Raw genomic sequence first — 16,529 nt, 5'->3', positions numbered from 1 at the left:
ATGGAAAGTTGTCTGTGATGCTGTGGGCCCAGCTTACAACGTGGGCCGTCCATGACTTGCTCTGCAAAAGCCGAGATGATGACTGCTGTCAGTATTATCATGTGGGGGCAGGTTCAGGGTGCCCGTATCTTACAGTCATCAGATTGGCATGGTAGCGAGGATGGCAGGCGTTGTCATGCTGGGAGGGGAGGTTTGATTTGGTGAGCGACTTCGTTTGATGATGAATATAATCCGGTAGACCTTCGGTTATTAATAAATATGTGATAAATGAGTATTGTAGTACACTTTTTTCAGGATTTTTGGTAATTCTGTGAAATTTATTATGGGTCATACTCAACCCCCCTCACTGGCAGATTTTATCAGCAACACTTCAAAATCCTGGGATAACACTGCTTTTGAATGTACTGTCAAAATACTGTGGTATTATGTCTGGACGGTATGAAAAGCTATACACTGCCCAAGCCTGTATCAGTGTTTGTTCTGTTGTTTAATTTGGAGGTTGATTCAGCCTAATTCCTCTAGGATGTTAGTGTATGTAATATGGAGTCACGTCTCGTTTTAGCTAGTGCTGCTTTAAGAGTTCCCTTAAGGACGTAGTTGAGCTGCTTTCCCCGGTGTCCGTGGCAAAATCTGTATGGTGACCTTTGTTCCAGCTTGGTGAAATCGGGCCATTCATTTAATGAGCCAATAACTTCAAATCACATAAAGCTTAAAGCAATGCAGAGATGAGAGATTTCTGAGAGCTAAGAAATAAGTTTGCTCCTTAAAATATCCATTGTCTCAGTTTATCATGTCCTGGTTTGTAATTTATCTAAATGAGGTTACAAAAATCATGATGAATCGAAATTTATTTAAAGGCTGAAAAATGACTTTAAATGATTTTGCACTCGGCAGTTGTCTCACCATCCATTTTCCAGACACAAATTTGCAATAAAAAGACAATGATTTGCTGAGTTAAACTGAGAGAGACATTTTAGTAGCAACTCAATAGAACCTAATTAGAAGGTAAGCTAAAATTGTTAGCTTGTACCTTAAAGCAGCCAGGATTGTGCCACTCTGGCTTGAAGTTCGAAAGGAAGACGATCAGGGGGTGTATGAGTCTTTTTTTTTTGTATTTAGCGTTTTTTACAAGTGTCTAGTAAAATGGACACATACTGTAGGCAGTGAGTCTGCTTGGACCAGGGTCTGTCCTGGTCAAACAGGAACATCTGGTCACCCTTCTTGGGGCTTCAGTTGTGAGCTGATGGCTGATTAGCAGGGAAGCACTCAGTGCTTGAGGTGACATTTGCGATCTCATTCTTGGGTTTCACCACGCCCTTTAGCAACACGAGAATGACAATATCCCGGCAATGGGGGTGGTTTGCAGTTCAGCAGGGTTGGCCTCTGTACTTGTGGTCAGAAGGTCACTGGTTCAAGCCCCTTGGTGTCAGCAGAATAGCCACATCTCTGGGTCCTTGAGCGTGGCCCTTTCCTGTATATGTTAGTGCTGCGCGATATACCGGTTCATCCAGTATACCGGTTTTAATTTCCCTACGGTATGAATTTTTCATAAATTGGCAAACCGCGGGATGGCTGATACACCAGCTGTAACACTTCGATAGACAGCACATAGATCGCTGTGCAGGGTGTATTGAGAGGAGACCCCGGTTCACTGTGCCTGCTTTTCTTACTAACTGCTAAAATAACTAACTCTATATAACACAGCAATTCTCCATATATAATTGCTCAACATTATAGGATTCATATCTACTACTTCAGTCTGTGCCTGATAATTTGGATTACGTGTAAGATAATTAGGTCTACAGTTATGCATATTGGTGAAGTGAAATTTTATCACGGTAATAATGATTAAAATCATGCCAGTTAAGCAAACATGCTGTTATCAAGCTAAATATACGATAATAATCAATAAAACATGTCTCCACCGATCTAAATATATGGTTAGAAAGAAATGTTTTATTAATTATAACTAAATATACATTAATAAAATACTGTATGTGAGTGAAAAATCAATTCTTATCAAGCCAAGTACAAGGTTATAATCAAAAAAACGTTGTTATCGTGCTGAATATACATCTTTCTAATAAAACAAGGCTGTTATCAAGCTAAATGTGAACGATTTTTCAGGTAGCCTAATTAATAAAAACGTTTGTAAATGTATGTTATTGATGTGATCACTAAGGGTTAACTTGAAAAAGAAAAAAATACAGTGATATTTTGTGGAAACCGGCAGAATCTTCAATATCACGATACAAATTTTTTGTCATACTGCCCAGCATTATGTATGTGTGTGTGTGTGTGTGTGTGTGTGTGTTTGTGTGTGTGTGTGTGTGTGTGTGTGTGTGTGTGTGTGTCTGTATTTGTGTGTGTGTGTGTGTATCTTGTAATTTAGTGCAGTTTGGGGAAAATTGTAGTATATCAATTTCTTTTATTATGGAAATAACATTGTATTGAAGAAAAGCTGAGAAAATCGGAACCAGAAAAAATCGGTATCGGCAGGTCACGTTTGCTAAAAAACAATCGGAATTAGCCAGGAAAATTACAATCGGTGCATCTGTGTCTCAAAAGATAGCGAGATGGAATATGGCATATGTGCAAACTAAAGAATTCTAATGTACACATACATATTCAAATGGAAAGTAAAGCTTCATTAATTCATTTTAAACAACAGTTAAGTCAGCATTTAACATCATAATTTGCCCCCAGAACACTGAGTGTTACACGCTGTTGAGGTAATACCTAGCGATATGGGTACGTCGCCCCACCTTGGGCTCTCGCTTGTGTGGTCACAGCCTGCCTGTCCTCAGAGAGGCCAGAACCGGTCAGGGCCGAGTCCCCGCGGTGATGGGGGGGCGTCCTGTGTCTCCCGGGAGCACGAGAGGACGAGGTGAGGCTGGAGGAGAATAGGCGCTTTATCCTGGGCAGGAAGGAAACACGACGGCACTCTGCTGAGGTTCTGTTCATGGGGTCAGCGCTGTTTACACTGGGCAGCGGGGGGGGAGCGGCGAGCGGCGAGCGAGAGAAGAGACGTCAGTATGCATTTCCAGGCTTTTGAAGCTCACCCCCATCCCCCAACAAGCGCATCCCAAGTGCAGCTTAGATAACCTCCTTTTGTGCATATGTGAACTGTAAAATATGTGGGGGTTGTATTATTATATTAATCTATGTGTCCATGACCTTGAACGTCTCGGTGACTAAGAGTGGGAGGTGTGTAGGTTTCAGTCACGCCACTGCAGACACCTTGCCGTTTTGTTTATGCAATTTCAGAGGTTAGTGTGAGCAGACAGCTTTGCGGGTTACATGCTGTGGGCCAATTGCAGCGCTGATAGGATCTGAACATACCAGATGATTGGTCATGTGTTGGGGCATGAATACATGGATTTCTTTTTCTTATTTTTGTTGATCTAGCAAATGCCATTTGATATGACCATTTGTTTTCCATGGAGGTGTTGAGAGCCAAGTTCACAATGTACTTTGCTGTATTTCACCTGGGGCCCCTTAGAGCACCCCCTACTGTCTGGAGTCACCCAGCACTTCTGTGGGGGGTCTCCGTCTAGCAACTTGCAGAGCACATGCGGCACAGTGCTTTCCTGGAATTAGCACCCACCTGCATGGCTGTCAAGTGTGAATTTTTATTTCAATGCCAGAAGACCCTATTGGTTAAATTGGGAATCTAGTGTCCTACATGGAAGACGCGAAACCCCAAGGTACTTGGGCTAAGGTAACTAGCAGTGACTCTAAAATGTTAATTTAATTGTGCTGCTGCAATTTAAAGTCACTCTGTTAGTGCTTGCAATTTGTAATTTATTCAGAAACCTACGATTTCATTGTAGAAGCTTTCACAATAAACTTTCCTCCAGGTTTGGCATGTTGCATTTATTTTTTTCAAATCCCCTGATTTTGTCTATTAGAAGATGTCATGTCCCTCATATCTGTCAATCACAGCATTTTGGCACATGGTGTGCAAGGGCTGATTGATGAGAACTACAAAACCACAGTGTGGCAGCCTGCTTACGTTTGCTAACAGCTCTCAGAGGTACTTACATTTATACATGAGACTCTGTGTGCCTGGTATGTAGGCCTAATATAGATAAGATAGTAGGCTTATAAATATATAAATATATATAAGATTAATTGTGATATATGGGTAGTAGATGCACACCTGGAACCCTCAAAGGATTGGACAATAAGAGGTTCTGCTGTCCATTTTAATACAGGTCTTACGACTTATGAACCATGCGACTTATGAATGATCGAATTTACGGCCGCTCCCAGACCACAGATATATGGCCACGACTCCGTTGCATCTGGCATATGAGCAATGAACTAAGGAAATGGTGATTAAAAAGGTTAAAACACACCAAACAATATGACTTAAAGATGATATAATTTTATTATGCCGTATACTGTACGTACGCAGCATACTATACATATAATCGCTTTTGCATATAAAATAAAGGGCCGACTTACGACCTAATCGATTTACGAACCGATCGCGCTCGTAAGTCAATGATGAGCTGTTGTCTTCTTTAACGTGTACCGTTCTTAATATGTTAATTAGACTGGTTACCAGGAATGTGCAGCAAAATACCTCTCATATATATTTATGGAATGAATATGTTCATTTGCTTTGCCATTTAATGCAGTTTGGTCATCTTCCAGTTGACTAAATGAAGATGCAAACTCTGCAGAGGTCGAGGCCCAGAGCAGGATGTGCTCTGAAATCCTACCCCTCTTTTTTTTGGGCCGCAGGTTTGAGAAAGGCCGGATCTACACCTACATCGGAGAGGTGGTGGTGTCCGTGAACCCGTACCGTGCCATGAACATCTACGGGCGTGACACCATCGAGCAGTACAAGGGCCGTGAGCTATACGAGCGCCCGCCCCACCTCTTTGCCATCGCCGACGCCGCCTACAAGGCGATGAAGAGGAGGAACAAAGACACGTGCATTGTCATCTCAGGTATGTGGATGGGATTGTGCGTCTCCAGGGCGACGGCCACACAATCTTAATAGCGGGTCGGAGTTTCAGAAATCCTTATCTGGTAGCTTGAAGTAGGTTTTATGTTCCCCTTCTGCTATGAGAATACTTTTGCTGTCACACTTTGGACAGAAGAGGCAGTGACAGACACACCTCTCTGTGTGCTGCAGGTGTGGGTGCTGCCCTATGTGATCCTGAGACAGTTTCACTGTCATTATGTATCCTGGGTTTCATATTAGTAAGGAAGTGTTTACATGCATGGCAACAAATCCTGTCAGTCACAATGTATTTTAATGTGTGAGACTGATGGGAATTCTGTGTTCGATTTCAAAAATATAATCACTGAATATGTAAATTGGGGTCCCCAATTAAATTGCCCCCATTGCGCATGCGTGTATGCGCATGCGTGTATGCGCATGCGTGCGCACTTGAGCAGTCTTAACTTTCCAAACAGATATTTGTGGGTGGTGGGAGTTGGAGTTCCAAGCCACAGAACCAGAGCAGAAATGACCCAGTGTGGAGAGAATGGTGCATATTTTCATATTTTCACAGAGGCTTACTTAAAGCTCCCACTGGTGGTAGGGAGTGGATCTTACAAATAACAAAACAAATGCTTAATTGTGCCAAGTTAAAAATAGTATTTAAATAGCATTTGTTTTTCCAGTTTATTTTAATATTTTTTGAGCTTGTGAATAATCTTTTACATTCAGGCTCTAATAATTTCAGCTGTATAACGATTACTGTTAAAACAACATACCTAAAATAGGCCAGTCGTCTCCTTTATTTGGTCTCAAACTAATATTTCTATGCACCTTTTTTATTAAGCAGTTATATATAATAGCATGTAGACCTGCAATCGGCATGCTGCTTTTAATATTAAAAAAATGTTGCATTTTTTCCACTTTTTCCACCAATAATTAACTCCTGTCCTTATTGCTTGTACTGAATATGAGCCTGTGTCCAAACTCCTTGCTGTTCATTGTACTTTTTATTGCTTGTGCTGACTTTTGATCCTTTGGATTCAAACTAAACAAAAACTAAATGCAAATGTAAACCACTGTGGTGTTAAAGGAAATTTGTTCCATAACTAATTGCATATTGGATCCATAAGAAACAACTTCTGAATATTTTGGCAAAATTAAACATTTCCGTGTGATATTGCAGTTGTTCTTTTCTCCGGAGTTTTGTTGAATTTTCACTCCTCTTTTGATTGGTCATTGTGTCGCCGAGGTGCATTACGGTGCCTGTTTAGGGGAAACTGACAAGCAGCTGTGCTTCTGTCACAGGTGAGAGTGGAGCCGGAAAAACAGAAGCCAGTAAATACATAATGCAGTACATCGCCGCCATTACCAACCCCAGCCAGCGAGCGGAGGTGGAGAGGTAAACGGACGTGCAAATCCCTTCCCTCACCTTAAACAGAGGGTGAATCACAATACCACAAATGCAAAGGTCGTGCTTGTGTTCCTGCTAAGACCGGTCTTGCTAACTTGCCTTCCAAGGACGTACTTGGGGTGCAGAGAATCGTGGGATTGGTTTCTTTCAGTGTGGATGCAACTAATGCATCCTTGATATTTGGGGCAGAACAAGACTATTTGGGGATTTTTACTGTCCTCTGCACTTGTGTTATTTGTTTTGGAACTGGTCTTCGGCCATGGAAGATGACGTAAAACGGGTACATGAGAACACAAGCGCGGTCAAGTACACATATCGAGATTCAGGCCGAAATCCTTCCCTTGCGGCTTTTTCTCGTCTGGCTTCATTCAGGAGCACAGATGTATTAATCTTGCTCACAGCAGAGAGGGGGAGCCGTGGAGCAAAGCAGGAACAGGAAAACACAACGGAGCACACACTACTTTTGGTGACGTGTGCCGGGTGTGCACTAGAGTGCAAACAGAAGATCCTGTGGTGTGCTTATGCTACATGACTGGCGTATCCCATGTCGGATTGATGAAGGCCAAAATATAACGACATGGTTGCTGTTGACAAGTCAAAAGCTGATATAATTATCAATGTTTTCAAATAGCTGCTTTTGCTTCAAGGTTTCATTGTTTCAAGGCAATTTTTTATTATTGTGTATGGAATACAGTAAAATCATTCTTTGCATACTTTCTGCAGATAATTAGGCTTTTTATCGTTTTCCGCAGCGATCTGTGTATAAGCTTTGTCACTTGTCAGAAAGCAGCTAGAACTAGCTGTAAATCACCAGCGTCAGCTTTTGTGTACATGATGCGTTTATTATTTGTTTAGCATTGAGAGTGTTTGTTTTTTTTCAGGGTGAAGAACATGCTGCTGAAATCTAACTGTGTCCTGGAGGCCTTTGGGAATGCCAAGACCAATCGCAACGACAACTCCAGCCGCTTTGGCAAGTACATGGACATCAACTTTGACTTCAAAGGAGATCCCATCGGCGGTCACATAAACAACTATCTTCTGGAGAAGGTAGGGAGGCTTCCTGAACCTGTTGCTCAAAGCGACGCTTGACAGCAGATGGTCTTTCTGTGGCATTTGACATATAGCTATGGTAAGGAGTCACAGAATTGTTTTGTTCATGTTTTATGGCAGAATTTTCTCTCTGCTTGCCAAGGACTTCTTGAGCTACCGGCATGTGTTCATTTGCATGGGCCCTCAAACACTTGTTTTTGTCCTAGTCCCGAGTCATCGTCCAACAGGAAGGAGAGAGAAGCTTCCACTCGTTCTACCAAGTGAGTATCTGCTGATGGGTCCTCATGATTAGGGTTACCGTATTTGGTGAGACAAAAAGAGGACGTGTCCAGGGATCAGAATATTAATGAGTCTCTACGTTCACCGACCTATCAGGTAGCACTCCTCTTATAAATATTAATGTATTATCTCTAACCAGTTACAGGACGCTAAGCTAAACTTTGTTAAACTTCAAGCAAACGACCAGGGCCGTGGCCAGGTTCTGCAGGGTTCTCAACTTGGGTCAGCTGGCTTTAGTGAGATTTTCAATTTCTGTACACACACATACACACATTTACATGTATGTAAGAGTTTTATTACCTTGTAAATAGTCTGTTGGGTTTGGAAACATGCCCCAAAACTTTTGATGTAGCTGATTTTAGGTTTATGATCGAATAATACAGATTTGCCGCAAAAATTGAGTGTGTGATGTGTGAATTGGCAGCTCTGGGTTTGAAAGAAGGTAAGACCCATGACCCGGGAGTGAGTCTCATCACGTTACATAAAGGTACAGGAGACCTGTTTCTATTTCCACGAAACATTTTTAGTGTTGGAAAAACACTAATTCTGATATAAATTTGGCTTCTTTGTAAGAAAAGTATGTAATGTGCTTTGTTTTAATTGCTTTGACATGTCTGCCCTGCTCTGTACAGCTTGTTTTCTGGGGCATATGCAGTGTTAAATTGAGTTCATATCGATGAATTGATATGTTACAGCCAGCTATGTGGAACTTGTATGAATGTACATTACTGAATGAATTTAGATCTGTGTCATAAGAACATTATAGAGCAGTAATATTATGGGTATGAAGCATGTAATTTAATGTTATTTGTAACCTTATATAAACATAAAAATGATATTAACACACCATTACAATCTAACAAGTACACTTGTGATATCCTAATTTGACTTTGAGATATTTCTATGGACCCTATTACTGATACTGAACCCTTCACAAGTTGTTTATTATTATTTTATGTGAATGACATTATGTGAAATGTTAGCCTAAGCTAACCCATTTAGCGTAATATGAAAGAAACCCAATATTTAACAGGGCCATAGTAGCGCCTAGCCTTTGCTTGTATGTTTGTATATCTTTCAAATAATTATCTTTACTCCAGACGCTATAGCAGGTCATTATTTTGGAACTTTTTTTCCAGATAACGATTCTGGTTTTGTCTTACCGATTTGACACGCAGCCTGCGCGCCCTCCCTCACAGTGCTTCATGGTCACACGCACACCACGCGAATTCGAGCTGCTTCTAGTGAAGAGCACGTCTGCGGTTCCTTAGCTGTGCATCCTCTGTTATAAATGCTCTTACTGAATGCTCTGGCACCCTCTCTCACACACAACAGACACTATTAATAACAAATTTGAACTGAATTAAAAATGCACTTCACCCAGAGACATTTTTACCTGCTGATTTTCTTTTAAATATATTTTATTCATGTGAATATTTTGCTTAATTTTATTTTTAGCTCTTAAAAACAGTTCCTTTCATTTTTAAAGTAAACGTATGCATGAGCCTTGCAAACGCTGTGTTCTGATAGTGCGTGGCTGTTGTATATTGAAACATACCTAATCTTTACACTGGTACTCCACTGTAACTTGCAACACTGGGTCAAACGGGTTGCAGTGCCTAACCCAGACAAACCGACAACTTTGGAAAAAGCACCTGGACCGTTGGACAGGGGCCCAAAAAGAGGACATATCCGGGGAAACCTGGACATATGGGAACCCTACTCATGATAACCTAGACACCAAATGTAGGGGGAAACCTGGACATATGGGAACCCTACTCATGATAACCTAGACACCAAATGTAGGGGGAAACCTGGACATATGGGAACCCTACTCATGATAACCTAGACACCAAATGTAGGGGGAAACCTGGACATATGGGAACCCTACTCATGATAACCTAGACACCAAATGTAGGGGGAAACCTGGACATATGGGAACCTTACTCATGATAACCTAGACACCAAATGTAGGGGGAAACCTGGACATATGGGAACCCTACTCATGATAACCTAGACACCAAATGTAGGGGGAAACCTGGACATATGGGAACCCTACTCATGATAACCTAGACAACAAATGTAGGGGGAAACCTGGACATATGGGAACCCTACTCATGATAACCTAGACAACAAATGTAGGGGGAAACCTGGACATATGGGAACCCTACTCATGATAACCTAGACAACAAATGTAGGGGGAAACCTGCCAATGCTTGTTGGGAAACACATTCGTGACAAACATCTAACAAACATCTCTATTTTATCATGTCACCTTTTGACCTTTGTTTGATCTTTTTTTCTGTCTCTCCCAATTTTTTTCTGTAATTGGATACATATTTGTTGTCTGCAGAGCATACAGTTTTTTGGGGTCTTTACATTTACATTTACAGGATTTGGCAGACGCCCTTAGCCAGAGCGACTTACATAAGTGCTTTGAGACTCTGCAATGAATTTCCGATGCTAGCTCAATAAGGACCCAAGCTATGAATACTATCTCTGAGAACTCCATTGAGTATTGCAGAATTTTTTTTTTTTTTTTTTTTTCTTTATGATATGCGAAATCACTATTACATTACAAAGGTGGAGACAGTGTTGTATTTCAGGGCCTTACTCAAGGGCCCAACGGTGATATTATTATGCTGCTAGCTACAGGATGTGAAACCATGACCTTATTGACACAAGAACAGATCCTCAACTCGCTGAGCTACACACGGCCTGATGTAAATATTTGCTTATGAGGTTGCGTTATTGCTGTGTCCTGACCTCCCTGTCCTGTTCGGCTCTTTCAGCTTGTGAAGGGGGGGCCAGAGTCTCTCCTGCACTCCCTGCACATCCAGAAGGACCCCACTGTCTACAGCTACATCAAAGTGGGAGGACAAGTCAAGGTGTGGCGGCTTATTTGCCAGTATAGCCAGAAATTTAGTATTTATCATAGGTGGTTTGGCCTTGCACTTGGAAAATGGAAAAGGGCTGTTAGGTGGTTTGAAATATTGATTGTTTAATGGCAACTAACCATGTGCATGTAGTTTGTGTCTGAGTGCTGTTGGTGTTCACTTGTATTGTCTTGACTGTTGTACTAATAGCTACTTTCTATGTTTATTTAAGTCCATTCTGCTAATTAGGGCTATAAAGGTCAGAAAGGGTTAATGATGTAAGAACACAGGAATGTGCCTGATGTGCAGGTCAGGTCTTGTGTGGTTCCGGTTCTGTGTTTTTCGCAAAACTGCTGCCTGGCTTTGCCCTCAGCAGCTCTGGCTTGGCACACGCTAATGCAGACATCTCAATACTGATCTTTTTAATGAAGGGGGGTGGAGGGGGGCGCGGGGGAAATGAACAACATAAACAAGGTGACATCATGGAGTAGATTTCCACACAAATAGCTGGAGGAGTCTGTACATTTTGAACTGTGCTGACTCATTTACAGGAACACTTTCTTGATTAAATCTCCGTGGCCTTGCAGAGGGTTGTGACAGCTTTAACTAGGGATGGGGCCGATCCACATTTTTTTTTCAGTTCCAATCTGATTCCGATACGCAACTGCCGATACCGAAGCAGATACCAGGATCGTGCCAACGTTTTATGGGATGTAACCTTCATCCCACGCTAACCCTGCAGTTTCTGTTCTGTATCACTTAGGAGCAGAATAATGTATTTAGTTCACCAACAACATTCACAAGAATGTACAAGGAACTTTATTGATGGTGATACTTATACACATGCAAGTACACACATATACTGTGATTATAGATGTGTTGGGTTGTGCAAATTACCTTTATGAGATGTAGGCTGGGTTACTGCCTTTCCTATATGTTGATGTAAAGCAGCACGATTGGCACCAGTGTGTGAAAAACCCTCCACACACAAGCAGAAAAAGGGATCACATTACCTCTGGGTTGCATTCCTATCGTTAACCTCCCCTTTCTTTTGCAATCAATTTAAACTGTTTCTTAATTACTTCCATGCATAGAGTAATTCTAGAATGTATTTCGTAACGTTTGCTTCCATTTAAACGTGAGCTAGACCAGTCAAAGCCAATCAAATGAGTCTGAGTACTAAAGCTGTAACGATCTACCTGTGCCTGTGGATTTGACACGGCCCCCCAAATGATTAATGGTCGGTGGAAGCCTTAAACTAATTTATGAAGCCAACTTGTATAGGGAATTTAAGATTTTTAGAAGACGCTGACCCGTGGGGTCCATCAACGTAACATCGCAGTTCTTTTCTTTCAACTGCCTTAGCCTGACTCCTCACAATCTCTTGTCTCTAGTCATCCATAAATGACAGCGCAGATTTCAAAGCTGTGGCAGACGCCATGAAGGTGATCGGCTTTACTGCTGAGGAGATCCAGACGGTCTACAAGATCCAGGCCGCCATTCTGCACCTGGTACTGTGCGACCGCACCTTTGTGGTCTGTCTCTGACTTTCTGTTGTTGGTTTGCCTGTTCTAACACTTAAACCCGAAGCTGTTCCTCCTCCTTTCACTGTATGTCTGCTTCCCTGCCCTGCCAGTGTTCCCTTTCAATTTTCCTCTGACCGCTCAGAATTGCTAATAATGTCCTAATGAGTAGCCCCTCGCACATGCCAGGTGTCCTGGCTGTTGGCCATATATACCCTATGGAGAGTGGCTGCCATTCTCCGCACATGAGAAGCGCTGGTCCCTGCATGAGTGCTAGTTTCGTTCCAGTGCCTGTTCTGTCGCGGTGTTGCCATTTTTCTGCAGTGTTTTAATGCCAGGGTTATAAATGTAATACATCAACCCACTGCCAAACTAATCTCATCTCTCAGAAGCCAAAGCATCTTTATTATCCTGTTCAGCCTTGCAGTGTCTAGGTCATACACTGAGAAATATCCTTCTTCTTGGTCATAGTCCAAAAACAAAAGTTGATTATAAATATGTAAGCATGGGTGTATGAGAGTTTGATCTTGGAGAGGGGCGCACACTCTAGTAATTTAACTGTAAAAGTATTTTTTTTTTTTTTGGTTGGGGGAATTATGCCATATTAAATATTTGGGGTAGATGTCCCTCCTATCATGATATATTAAGACATGGACATATTAAGGGGTGGAGTGGTGGCTCTGAGGTTAGGGATCTTTTCCAGCCGTAGGAAGGTCGCTGGTTTGAATCCCGTGAATGCCAGGAGTGATCCTACTCCATTGGGTCCTTGAGAAGGCACTTCTCAAGTGCAATTGCTTTGTTCTGGGTATGATATTAATCTACATCCAGGTCCTTCATCTTACAGCGAAATTTGGCGGTTGGTGGCAGGATCGGCACTCAAGCCACTGGAAAAATACTCATACGGGTCCATTCGGACTAGTGTGTCGCTGAGGTATCACCTACAGCACAGCTGCGCTCAGGTTCTCATCCCTGAGGTGGTTTCTTGTGTAGTGGGTGCGGTAAAAGAAACAGCTGTGCAGATGAGCAGTGGAATTGAATGTGCAGGAATGTGCAATAAATAGCTACTGCTATTCATCTTCCAGTGAGTTAGGGTCTGGTACCCTTTGGTACAGCCAATCAATAGCATGCATGGACCTCCCCACCCCCTCCCCTTCTGATCCCCACATGTCTTGTCGAAGGGCAACGTGAAGTTCGGCAGCGATGGGGACACGACGCTGATCGAGAATGGGAAGCTGGTGTCTGTGCTGGGCGAGCTGCTGTCCACCAAGCAGGAGAACGTGGAGAAAGCGCTGCTGTACCGCACGGTGGCCACGGGCCGTGATGTCATCGACAAGCAGCACACGCCGCAGGAAGCCAGCTACGGCCGCGACGCCCTGGCTAAGGTACGTTGGCGATGCCCTCTCATCGCTTCCGTGGTCTGTTCTTTTTTAAGTCTCTGGTTTCAGAACCCCCCAGTGCCACAGCCTTCTCATTTCTGAAATCCTTTTTTAAATTTAAATTTGCGGTTGGAAATTATAACTGAACTCTGTGCAGACACATCCTATCCCTTATATTGAAACTTCTTGGTACTAGACTCACACTCAGAGTGCTCTCCCACAGGCCATTTATGACCGCCTCTTCTGCTGGATCGTGGGCCGGATCAATGACATAATCGAGGTTAAGAACTACGATGCCAAAGTCCACGGGAAGAACACGGTTATCGGAGTGCTGGACATCTATGGCTTTGAGATTTTCCAGAACAACAGGTAAAGGTTGTTATCAATGCGGTTGCACGTAATTATGCAGTATAATCTTTCGAACAACTAATATAACAACTGTCATTTACTAAAGCAGTGTTTCCCAGCCCAGTCCTCAGGGACCCCCAGACAGTCCATGTTTTTGCTTCCTCCCAGCTCTCAGGGAATTGGGAGAGCAAAAACCTGGATGGTCTAGGGGGCGGGGTCCGCGAATCTGGTTTGAGAAACTCTGTACTTAAGCACTTGCAACTTCTCAGTTAAACACAGATGCTTAACCTGGGAGTGGGGAGTCTGATCCATGGAGCGCTGGTATGAGTGAGGGGGTTTTACAGCAGTGATTCTGAAATCCAGTCCTGGGGACCCACTGACCTGCACACACACCGGCTCTCCATAGATCAGGTTCCCTCCCCCTGGTTTAACTTTTTAAGTTTTGAACAGAAGGTTCTGACTGACAGTTTGCTATGACTCCTCCTCTACCTTTCTTCTTTCCCATCTCCTGGTTCCTTCCTTCCTCCACCTGCTTCTGTCACCCTCTCAGCTTCGAGCAGTTCTGCATAAATTACTGCAATGAGAAGCTCCAGCAGCTCTTCATCCAGCTGGTGCTGAAGCAGGAGCAGGAGGAGTACCAGCGTGAGGGAATCCCCTGGAAGCATGTGAGAACCGCACCCCTGCCCCACCCATCCTGTTTCCCTTTGCATTAGCAGTGGAACATGACGTGATTTTAATGCTCCAGATAAGTTAATAACAGCTCTGCTTAGCTTGGTTCTGCGTGGAAATTCCGGCCCGCCTCTCCAGGACCAGCGTTGCGTGCACCTTCCCTAAATGACTGGTCTCTTCCTGTGCCTGGTGCAGATCGACTACTTCAACAACCAGATCATCGTGGACCTGGTGGAGCAGCAGCATAAAGGCATATTTGCCGTGCTGGACGAGGCCTGCATGAACGTGGGGAAGGTGACGGATGAGGTCTTCCTGCAGGCCCTCAATAGCAAACTGGCCAAGCACCCCCACTTCACCAGCCGCAAGGTACCAAAGAGCCATCTAACTGCTGCCAGTCTAGGGGTCTGATTTCTCTGACTATTCTGGACTGTCAAGAAGCTTAAAAATGCAAAACAGCACTTTTAGCTACCTTTTTTGTTTTCCATCCACCCACCCATCCATCCATCCACCCACCCATCCATCCACCCACCCACCCACCCACCCATCCATCCATCCATCCATCCATCCATCCATCCATCCTCTGCAGCCACTTGTCCTATTCAGGGTCATGGGGCCTATCCTGCTGGTCACAGCCTGTCCTGGAAGTCTCCTTTTTCTTTTCAGACCTTTTATTTATTCACTTCCTAATGTTCTTTTTTTGCACAATGATCAGAGAATTTCTATTTAAATTTCAAAGCAACCTTGGCAATCTAACACTTTCTCTGTTTATCGTGTTCATACATATGCAAGTCTTTTGCACATCAAAGTGTAATTGCATTTGTGAAATGAAAATATTTTCTGATGTTCAGATTTTGCCTATATTAATTGAGAATGCGTAGCCCACACGCATAAAGGCGGCTCTAGCGCACAATGAACACAAGGGGGCAGTGCTGCAACTTCCATCTCTCGTCGCAGTTGTGGTCTAAGCAGTGATGTCACTGATAGCCAATCGGGGAAAGTCAGCCCGGTATCTTGCCATGCAGTAGGATGTCTGGAAGAAGCAGACTGGCATGGCAACGAATCCAGTCAGCAGCATGAGTTGTCTGTTTTTTTCCACCCCTCCCACCCTGCTCTCCCCGGATATTTTTAGTCATCCCCGCTCTGTTATTCTGCCTCCTATTTACAAGTGAGGTTGTCTGTGATTCCATTGGGTACGGAGTGTGACCCGGTGCAGACTCCTCTCTCTTTCCATTAGGTGGCATGGTTCCCCCACACTGTGCACTGAGCCGAGCATCAGGCTTCTGACCTGGATTGTTGTGCCTTTTCTGACGGTTCTGGACCAGCTCAAGGATGCCTGCCTTCAGCCGCTCTCTGTCAGACCGTTTGCACAAATAAACAGCTCATTCAGAATTTGAGTAAGGCCACGAAGGCCTGTATTCTGAGCTGAGGACGGGGTGGGGTTGCCAAACTGAGCCATGTCACGGATGAGTGTGGCCTGTCAGTGAGGGCTGTCACAGTGAGGGCTGTCACAGTGAGGGCTGTCACAGTGAGGGCTGTCACAGTGAGCGCGGATCTGTGACGGATCTGTGCACCGCCTTGATTACAGCCTCTCCCCACCGCCTCGCTTATGCGACAGGACGCAGAATCTCCGAGGACAGGAGGGAACATGATGTCGATGTTTGAGAGAAAGAACCGGAAGCCGTGGGAAGTGTGAATGGTGAGCTTTCGGTGTGCAGAGGTATGCGGTGTCTGCGAAGCAGGCGATTGCGAGAGCAGTCTCAAAATGGCAGCATGCGGCCCCTCACGATGCAGCTCCCCCAAGTCCGTGTTTTTAAGTAATTACAAGAGACACGAGGGCACAGGCTGTTAAAGACAGTGCATCTTTTCACTTTAAGTATTTTTAAGTGCACTTCTGGAAGCGTATTGGCTGGTGAATCTGTAGACTGATATATTTCTGAATTTGCTTCATGCTGTGTCTGTATCGGGGCCCCAGCTCATTTTCAATGCGTTCCCCCCCTTTTCAACACCCTTCTCAGGATCAAAGCAGCAGCCTTCTAC

At 43.7% G+C, this 16,529-nt stretch overlaps 1 protein-coding gene across 3 annotated transcripts in view; it reads left to right on the top strand.

Moving 5' to 3' along the window:
- myo1d (myosin 1D) overlaps positions 1 to 16,529 on the top strand; it is an 84,759-nt gene that overhangs the window by 15,542 nt on the left and 52,688 nt on the right. For all 3 annotated transcript variants that reach the window (XM_049015191.1, XM_049015190.1, XM_049015192.1), the window contains 10 exons: positions 4,753 to 4,961; positions 6,266 to 6,359; positions 7,253 to 7,418; positions 7,628 to 7,681; positions 10,493 to 10,588; positions 11,971 to 12,087; positions 13,278 to 13,481; positions 13,699 to 13,844; positions 14,374 to 14,488; positions 14,688 to 14,858. In XM_049015191.1, coding sequence (XP_048871148.1) covers positions 4,753 to 4,961; positions 6,266 to 6,359; positions 7,253 to 7,418; positions 7,628 to 7,681; positions 10,493 to 10,588; positions 11,971 to 12,087; positions 13,278 to 13,481; positions 13,699 to 13,844; positions 14,374 to 14,488; positions 14,688 to 14,858 — 1,372 coding nt within the window. The remainder of the gene's footprint in view (positions 1 to 4,752; positions 4,962 to 6,265; positions 6,360 to 7,252; positions 7,419 to 7,627; positions 7,682 to 10,492; positions 10,589 to 11,970; positions 12,088 to 13,277; positions 13,482 to 13,698; positions 13,845 to 14,373; positions 14,489 to 14,687; positions 14,859 to 16,529) is intronic.

This window comes from Brienomyrus brachyistius, chromosome 5 (assembly GCF_023856365.1).
Source record: "Brienomyrus brachyistius isolate T26 chromosome 5, BBRACH_0.4, whole genome shotgun sequence".
Classification (NCBI taxonomy): Eukaryota; Metazoa; Chordata; class Actinopteri; order Osteoglossiformes; family Mormyridae; genus Brienomyrus; species Brienomyrus brachyistius.
The sequence above is the reverse complement of the archived record's forward strand: the minus strand, read 5'-3'. Positions and strand labels throughout refer to the sequence as shown.